At 28.3% G+C, this 9,910-nt stretch overlaps 2 protein-coding genes and 1 pseudogene across 2 annotated transcripts; 1 reads left to right on the top strand and 2 right to left on the bottom strand.

Annotated features, from left to right (window-relative positions):
* Positions 1-928: 928 nt before the first annotated feature.
* LOC132938351 (protein FAM200A-like) lies at positions 929-1,480 on the bottom strand. The gene has a single exon (XM_061005139.1). It carries the CDS (start codon positions 1,478-1,480, stop codon positions 929-931), a length of 552 nt encoding a protein of 183 aa, XP_060861122.1.
* A 33-nt stretch (positions 1,481-1,513) lies between these two features.
* LOC132938342 (zinc finger BED domain-containing protein 5-like) lies at positions 1,514-2,680 on the bottom strand. The gene has a single exon (XM_061005126.1). It carries the CDS (start codon positions 2,678-2,680, stop codon positions 1,514-1,516), a length of 1,167 nt encoding a protein of 388 aa, XP_060861109.1.
* Positions 2,681-6,508: 3,828 nt separating this feature from the next.
* LOC132938335 (uncharacterized) lies at positions 6,509-9,366 on the top strand (annotated as a pseudogene).
* The last annotated feature ends 544 nt before the right edge of the window (positions 9,367-9,910 follow it).

Below are 9,910 nucleotides of genomic sequence, written 5' to 3'. Positions count from 1 at the left end.
CGAAGTGTACGAGATCAGCTAGTTTGTTATAGAAATTAAGACATTTTTTATATGTACCTATAAAAGTAATTATAATTTGATACCTTGGTACTTGTTACAAATATTTTATTATTTTTTATTTTTTATGAATCAAATATTTGTTGAATTCGTTGATTGTGTGATCTAAACGTTGTTTTTCTGCTAAGGCCATTTGATGGAAACGTCCTTTAGATGCCAGGTGTTTCAGATACTGTGTTTGAAGGAAAACGGTGACGGTGACCGGTAAAATCCGATCGTCTGTTTGGTCTTTCATATAGTTACGAATACACAAAACGTACGTAAAACGCTATTACCAATTCAAATAGTCAAATATCTACGTAACCTTATGGAAATCTGGCATCATTGCACTAAAATCTTAGGTACAAAACGTACGGAATCGGGTGCCTTAATGATCTGAGTTTTGAATAAATCCTTATCGTTTTTCGGAATCGGTTTTTATAAAGAAATCTTATCGATGATTCATTCCTTGAAGTTGTACTAATATAATTAAAGATTTAAGCATATTTAAAAGATGACATTTACCATTCTCATATTTAAATGTCACTAGTTCGATAATTATTGTTTTTCTTAAATATGAATAGTAATGCTATGATAAAATGTTATGCATTTATCAATGTAATTATTAAAATTTTATTAAAACACAAAGTATCTATCACAGCGGTTCCCAACCTTTTTGAGACTATTACCCATAAGTCAGGTTAGCTATTAACATATACCCCCGACCCAAAAAAAAAGTTGAGTAAAAAAAAAAACAAAACAAAATATATATTATGATGATAATTATAATTTATTTTATTTTTTCAAACAAAGAAAATAAGAGTTTTTATTACGACTATGAACATTAATGAGACGGTTGATATTGCTTTTTTCTAACAATTTCTTTAATATTCTATTCAGTTTCGGCCAATGCACATCTTAGGTCGTGTTCCAAGTTTAATCGGTTTCTTGCTTTTGTTTTCATTGTTACCATTGTTGAAAATCCACTTTCACACCTGTACGTTGTGGAAAAAGGGATCAGTATTTTCAAGGCTTTTTCTGATAATAATGGATACTCGCCACCAATTTTTCGCCAAAATGTTGCTAGTAGTGTGTTATAAAAATCTATTTTCTGTGTGTTGTCTTCACGAAGTCCTAAAAATTGTGATTTGGTTTCAATTTCAGTATCTGGAAATACATTTTCATCCACTGAAAAGGGTCTTAGCACCCAAGCATTTACTTGACGATTTTTTAAATCTGGAAAATATTTACCGATTGAATCTACTACTGATAATAAGTGAAGAGCTATTTGGTCTGTGAATGAACATTTTTCATTTCTTTCGTCGAGCACCATTGTTAGTTCTGGGAACATTGAAATGTCCTCGACATCAATTCTGCGTTGGTAAAGTTGCAATTTACGAAGAAAACTAAAAACCTTATCTTGAGCAGTTAAAATATTCGTCATATTTCCTTGCAAACAGAGATTAAGTGTATTTATTTATCCGAAGAAATCCGCAAGATATGCCAGTTTAGAAATAAATACATTATCTGTTATTTGAGCGTGAAACTCTTTCTCCTTTACCTTCCCTGATTTTCTCCTTTCTAGAAATAAAGCAATTTCTTCTCGGAGCTCAAGCACTCGGTGCAACACCTTGCCTCTCGACAACCAACGTACCTCTGTGTGGAACAACAAGACGTCGAATTTTCCTCCCAGTTCATTACATAAGTCCTTAAAAATTCTTGTATTTGTCGCACTGCTTCGGATGTAGTTAACAATTTTCACTACACGAGTAAATGTGTCCATTAAATCAGGTGGAAGAGTTTTCATTGCCAAAGCATAACGGTGTATAATGCAGTGATTAAATAATGCAAATGAAGCAACTTCTTTCATTAATGTTTGGAAACCAGAATGAATGCCCAACATGGCTGGTGCTCCATCTGTACAGACACCTATTAACTTCGACCACTGCAGCTCATTTTCATCGACAAAATTTTTCACTGTCCGAAAAACATCTTCACTGCGTGTAGTAGTACTCAGTGATTCTGAGAATAAGTATTCTTCTTTTATGTCGTCACCCTTTATGTATCGAACATAGACAAGTAGCTGGGAACAAGATGCAACGTCGGTCGACTCATCTAACTGTAAGGCGAAGAAAGGACTTGACTTTATTTTATTGAGCACTGTGTCCAAAATATTTTTGCTCATATCCTCGATACGATTTTTGATAGTGTTGTTAGAAAGTGATATCTTATTTATCTTTTCAAAATGTTGCTCTCCAAGAACAAGTTTTACTGCATCTAGTATACACGGTTTGATAAGATTTTCTCCAATTGTATGAGGTTTCTTGTTTTTTGCGATTCGTAGAGCGATGCAATATGAAGCTTCAAGACCAGCTTCAGTTGACTGAAAAAAGTAACCGGATGAATCCATACGTGCATTTTTTAACGCATCTTCTTTACGTTTGAAAAATGCAATATCTTTTTCTGCAAACTGAGAATGACTTCTCTCAAAATGTTCTTTTAATTTGCTTGGTTTCATACTTTCAGTTGTGAGAGCTTTGTTGCACAGAACACATTGAGGCTTCTCGACACTTTTATCAACAAACTTAGTAAAACCCCATTGTAGAAAAGCTTCTTTGTATGACCGTTTTTTCCCTTGTGACATGGTTCCTGATTCAAAGGAAAATTATTAAAATCCAACATAAAAAAATATAAAATTATTTTACTCACCTACTTTTACTTCACGACAAAATAATCAGAAAATCGACAATACTGATCGATATTCAGTAGACGGCACAGACAAGTACACTAATGAACAAACAGTGAATGACTGACTGATGGTAAAAGATTAAAACCATTAAATTAAATATCGATATAATTTTATAATAATAGAATATAAAATGTGTAGACAATTGTACAACAAAAATAATTCCAGGAAATTCAATATAATGTAATATTCTAAGTATTATTTGAAGATAATAAAATTATCAGTGTCATTAGGACATAAAATAAGGTATTTCCCAAAACTATTAAAAACAATATTATATTATTACAATTTCATTTACAGTCATAATACACATGAGTAAATGGATAATAAGTACTTAAAATACAAGTTTAACTTTTACCCCCCAAAAAATCGTGTTTTTAAGACTTAGGGGTTGATAGATTCTATCATTATTAATATAACATTTAATTTTATGAAGAACAAAATTAATCCAAGCAATTACATCGAAAGACCAAAATAATTAAAATGTAACCAATAACAATGAAACATTTCATACATTTAAACTACAAAATTATTCTTAAACTTTAAATATTTCATCGTATATCTACAAATAAAAAAGAGTTTAAATAATATGTTGAAAATGTTATGGTATAGACAATTTGAAAATTTCAAGTATCGACTTTTATTTGTTTTTGTATAATATATATTATTGTTTTTACTAGTCATTAAGAATGACATTTTCAAAATATAGTTTTAGTTTTATGAACACCAAAACCTGTTTTTAAAAATAAAAAATTGTGCATATGTATTTTTAATGATTTTCAACTTCTATTGTAATAATATATCAGGAGACTTTCATTCAATTTTCAAGCTTTTTTACCCAACAAACAAACTTTAAAAAAAAAAAAACTAAAAAAATTGAAAACTGATAATAATGTCCGTAAACAGCTCAAAAAGAGACGAATTATTTTCAAAATTTGATGGTGTATAGAAAATGAAAATATAAACATTCAGTAAAATGTTCTTGTATCTACAGTTATTCGTTTTTGAATAACAATAAAATAACAAAACCACTACATGAGAAGTCGAGTGAATATCCAATATGTAAAAATATAAATTTCAAACGCTTATAAAAATTAAATTTTATTTGTTTGTAGACATTTTTTTTTTTTTTTGATAAAGGTAGACAAATTTATGAGAAATCTTATATTACATTATCAAATCTTAAATATAAAAATAAAATATTTTATAAATTCTCATTTCAAAATAATTTGCTAATTTTCGTGACTTTTCCGTATTTTGTCAATATTTGAACTTTAAATGCTTATAAATAAAAACTGTGACTAAGGATTTTTATTATTTTTCAAATATCATTGTAAAAATATAGTAGAAGCCTTGTATTAAATTGTCAAGCTTTTTTATCTGACGAATAAAGTTTTATTGACATTCATAGAAAAAAATACTAATAAAATTGGAAACAGAAAATGTTCCTAAATAGTTCAAAACAAATCAAAATAGTTTGAAAATGTTATCTTACAATTTAACAAAAGGTTGTATAATATAACAAAATATATTATATGGTTCGGTAAATAAGTTTCATCATTACATACTCATATTAAATATATATAGCAATTTAAAACGAATTTATGAACTGTATGCTTATTATTAAGTCATAAAACAACTCTTAACAGATTGCGGTTTATGTGAAACTTTTTACTCATATCTACCGGCTACCATAATCCTAAAATAAAAGGCTAGCATTTTAGTCTATTGATTTAAGTAACTATATCTGTTTAGACGCTGTTCGAAAACTATGGTATGTGAGATTAACATTTTCATCAATATAGGACTTGGGTTTCTGGATAATTGTATTCAATAACATACGAAATTCACATTGACTTAATTTCAGAGGCGTCATTTAGGGTGGGGCAACTTGGGAATGTGCCCCAGTCTAGTATTTACATCAACATTAAGTCAGCACATTTACTATACCTCCCCCATCCTTAACCACTATGATAGTGCCATAGAGAATGCTATGAGAATCTAAGTGAAAAAAATGTTCGCCCACAGGGCCCACGATGTGGCAGAAGGATGCCAAGCCAACTTTTAAAAAATCACCTAGTCGTCTAAACTAGTTTCTATATAATTTTAAATTATATTATAATACACTTTGTATTATATTATTATATTATTTATTCATTTTTTTTTTTTTAGTTATTCATTTAAAACATTAAACAAAATTAAAAAATATAACTGTTGTAGTAATTATGAATTACATTTAAAAATTTGTATAAATCGTATTATATTATGTCGTATTAAAAACAACTGTCAACTATTGTACGTCACGTATTGAATAAAATATGTCGCCTAATTTACTAAACGAGAGGTGCCTGATATATTTTCTGTATTTCTACTGCTTTATATTGCTTATATCCGTTGAAAAGACGGTGTTGTAATTTTAATTAAAATATGTTTATCGATCAGTTGTTTTTATAAAGGATTATATCAATTTCGTTGATTAAAATTAATTCAATGTGAATTTCGTATGTTATTGAATACAATTATCCAGAAACCCAAGTCCAATCTTGATGAAAATGTTAATCTCACATATCATAGTTTTCAAGCAGCGTCTAATCAGTTATAGTTACTTACATCTGTAGACCAATATTCTAGCCTGTTATTTTATGATTATGGTTACCGGTAGATGAGTTAAAAGTTTCGCATAAATCAGGAATACCGCAATCTGTTAAGAGTTGTTTTATGAATTAATAATGTGCATACAGTTCATAAATTCGTTCCAAATTGCTATATTATATATATTTAATATGAGTTTCCAAATTGATGAAACTTATTAACCGGACCATAAAAAATATTTTGTTACATTATAAAACCTGTTGTTATAAGGGAATATACTATAATATGTCCTTTAAAAATTATTTTGTAGTTAAAAATGTATAAAATGTTCAACTTTTATAGCTCTGAATAGAATACTAACAACAAGGTTCCACATGAGTAGGTTAGGTTCCTGAGTAGGTGATTCTGTAACCAAAAAATCTCAAAAATATAAATCACGGTTTTTTTTATAGTTATTGTATTTTTAAATTCGGAGGAACCTACTTTTAAATAACCAAGTATAAGGATTTTAGTTATTTTGATGTAATTTTATAATATTAATTCACTGTAAATATACTGTATTGTAAAATTTAATCTTAATGTTTTAATTTACTTGTATTATAAATGTTTTCTTTACAATAAAATGTATTATGAAAAAAAAAAAAAAAACTGTATTGATAATAAGTAATATCAATATAAATATAATATAAGATATCCAAACTGACAAACTGTCATCGCTCAGATTCGTTTATCGTATACAATGATTTATAATATCATTGATTTCAAATTTAAACCATCCATTATTTTACTGTGATCCACTTGAAACCTTTTTTACAGCAAAGTGACATCCACTTAACAATCATGATTTTTTTTTTATGGGTTTTTTTTTATGTAATGATTTGTTTGCATGATATCTTCTTAGTCTGATGTGTTTCCATTTATTGGCATCATTAAGTGCGTTGATGTCTGTGAATTTATGTAATTATATTGATTCAAGTTATAGAAATAAATTATTTTATGTATTTAATAACATATTTAAACTGCGTTTTAATTTTCTACACTGATGTATGTTCGTTATTGGTCCCAAAACATTTTAAGTATTTATAAATGTAGAAAGTAGAAATATAATATGTTACACGACTATAAAGTTATTTTATGAAAATAAGTGGAAATAAAACGTGGGAAAGCGCTAATAAAACATGCAAGGCCAAATTGGTCTTCAACAAAGACAAAACTTTACTACAAGAAAAATCAGTTTTGGATCATGATCATGAAGCATATTCTACAATTTAATGTCAAGCAGTAAGTAATAATATCAAACGAAAAATATCTGAAAGCAATATAAACAAAATGCCATCTAAAATAACAAGATTTGAACTTCGCAGTTTAGGAAACGATACACAATCACTGACCTATGATACTTCATATATTCGTAGAAATATATATAATAAAAAAACCAAATACCACCCACCACTTACCAGGGATATTAATGAAGTACATGAAGTTCTAATAAATATGCATATTATGACTAACAAAAATGTAAACGTATTGCTAATAAATGATAAGAAAACAAATATAATTATATTTACATATCTCACAAATTTAAAATACTTATGTTCTATGGAAAAAAAAATTATGGACGGAACATTGGTAGTTATTACTAATTTATTAGCATACAAATAATCATAATAATATAATAATATAATATTATTATAAATCGACAAAATAACTTTGAACACAGGATAACGTGATTTATCTTTATCTTTGGCAGGATGAAAGACGGCTATGAATGTGAGCGTGTATAATATATTGTTTCATTGTTTATAATTTTTTATAACTTATAAAACAAGTTAACAGTTACATATTATATTGAATTGTTCCAAAAGTTGAAACGGCTATTTTTTTTAAATGAAACATTTACATTTTTCAATAACTAATTATATTTAACAAATAATAAGACCTAAATGTAATACCTTTATTATTAATAAACAATTTGCCTGTGAAATTTTATTAGATAATAGTTTATAACTATAAATACATTACATTAATTACAGCTTTACTTGTGTCATAGGAGGTAGATCGACATGCAATTACTCGTACAATGTGATGGCATGTCTGAAGAAGCAGCTAGATCTCGACAGGTCAACTTAAAACTCATAAGCGTTACATGGATTGCCCACGATTATATATATGTATATATTATATATTGTATATATATAGTCAATCAAAAAGCTAAAATATGATGCTATTTAAGTATAATTTGTTACATTTAGATTGATAATAATTGTCTCTAATTTAATTATTTTCTTACTAATAAAATATATCTAATAAAACTTTTATGAAATAATGTATGCATGTGAATGACTATATAAATTTACAAGCTATACGATTTATAATTGATCATGGTTCCAATCTTAAAAAATAATGCATATTATATTACCCAATAAACGTTAAGAATATTCCTATACCACACGGTTTATTGTAGCAACCATTGTTGTTGCCAATTTGCAACCGCATTGACGCAGTTTAACTGTGTGGCTCATTTCTAGTCGTTTTTGGAAGCCGGAATGATCACTTCATCGAGTTTACATATTAAGGTGTATACAACTTAAGACACATTTAAACTTTGCCCCATATTAAAATATGTCTGCATTTGCCACTAAAGTTACCATTTTAAATAATTAACTGCCTAAACTATACATTTCTTTTAGATGTTTGGTTGCAGACATAAAAACTGAAAAAAATTGTCATGAAAAATGTTATAAATTATTACATACTCTAAATGTGTAATGAAATGGTTATCGAGAATAGTTTTAATAGTGTTGTTTTATTATTAATAAAGATTTGTTCCTCTTCCTACTTACATAGAATTTAAAATACAAATATTTGTAATACTTTTTTTATTAAATAAAGCTTTATATAAAAAAATTGCTTTGAATTAACAATTTGAATATAACATTATAAATTATATATAAATAATAAAATAGTAATAAGTACCCACAATGTTATACATTTCTACTGCTATATATTACTAATATACCTACAATTGTATATTTTACTTATTAAACATAATATTGTTTATGAAGGTTATTGTTTTATACTTTATATTAATAAAAACGGAAACAATATCATTTATGGATAACACAATACGGAATTACAAAAGATGCACTATTTATAAATAGGAAAAAAATAAGAAATACATAATTACTCCGTGAGAAACACAAACACATGGCGAAGGAACAGTGATTTGTGATTAAACCCCATGTAATTAATCCACTGCTGCAGTGGGGTGGTGAACTAAACATTTTCCAGAGTCCAGTTACAATTATCCCAAGTATTTATGCATGTATTAATTTAATATAACAAGTTATATTTCAGATCGTTATTGACTACCTATTGAGAATATAAAATTAAATTTACTAGGGGACCCAATAGCTATCACCCACCCATCTATTTAAGAAAGCTGTCGCCTCTGAAATTACCGTTCGCCACGCCACTACACTGCTGCATAATTGACAAACAAGAGCTAACCCAATTCTGTAGCCTGTAAGAGTTCACAAAAGACATAACCTGCCCGAACGCCCAGAACCTATATTTATGAGAATTACACGGGTTCGAATGTCTTAGAAGTTAGAAGTCAGCGTAGCATCTAAGTGTCAAGCACATGAAATACAATAATAATTATATTTTTCAATAATACAATAATTCCATATTATAAATAGCAATGGCCTAACATATCTACAGTAGTACACTTTAAACTCTTGGGAATTCATTAATATACCTAGGTCGTTAAGCTATTGAGTATTCAGTGAATGGTATTGTTGCATGACGAGTTGCATGAACAATCACTAAACATTTATAGATTCAATAGTGGTCCCTTTAATGTGATTTAGTGGCCCATTATTGGTAAATTACATTTTATTGAACCATCAAATTATTTAATTGTTCATGCCAAATCGTCAAATCATATCATCACATCAGCCAAGAAATTGAACGGGGAATCAGCAGCATAGATATTATCTACCAAACCAGGGCATCAGCTTTACCGTAGGTAAACCGTTATGATCATTGTAATAAAATAAATACTTACCCTCGTTGAGTTCATATTCAGTTTCCAACATGTCCAAACTAAATGAGCAGTTATCGGAGGGCTATTGCGGACTCATGACGAGTTGCATGAAAATCTTTGTAAAGGGTAAACTCCGGATGTATTTATCAGATCTTCTGGAATATATTTTTTTTTAAACAAAAGAGTATATCACAGAAAGGTTTCCATAAAAAAAAATTTTAGAAAAATCTAGCGGAAAATTTGGAAATTTGGTTGTCAAAAATACAACAGTGACGCAACAGGTTAGGTTAGGAGTTAGGTTAGGATTTTGTATTAATTGATTATAATCGTAATTCACCATACGTAGAATACGACAAACTTGTAATAACTTTGGTACTTAAGAGTTAAATCATACAATCCGTGGGTTCGTGATACCTAACCTAACCGCAGGTAGATTGCCTAACTGATAATATACTGCTGTGAACCAGAATTTTTATTTCGGGCAATGG

The sequence above is a fragment of the Metopolophium dirhodum genome, chromosome 1 (genome assembly GCF_019925205.1).
Source record: "Metopolophium dirhodum isolate CAU chromosome 1, ASM1992520v1, whole genome shotgun sequence".
NCBI classification, from domain to species: Eukaryota; Metazoa; Arthropoda; class Insecta; order Hemiptera; family Aphididae; genus Metopolophium; species Metopolophium dirhodum.
Note: the sequence above shows the minus strand (reverse complement) of the source record. Positions and strands in the feature narration are given on the sequence as shown.

Excerpts from the sequence above, each read along its gene's own strand:
- LOC132938342 (XM_061005126.1), bottom strand. The coding sequence starts at position 2,680 with ATGTCACAAGGGAAAAAACGGTCATACAAAGAAGCTTTTCTACAATGG.
- LOC132938351 (XM_061005139.1), bottom strand. The coding sequence starts at position 1,480 with ATGACGAATATTTTAACTGCTCAAGATAAGGTTTTTAGTTTTCTTCGT.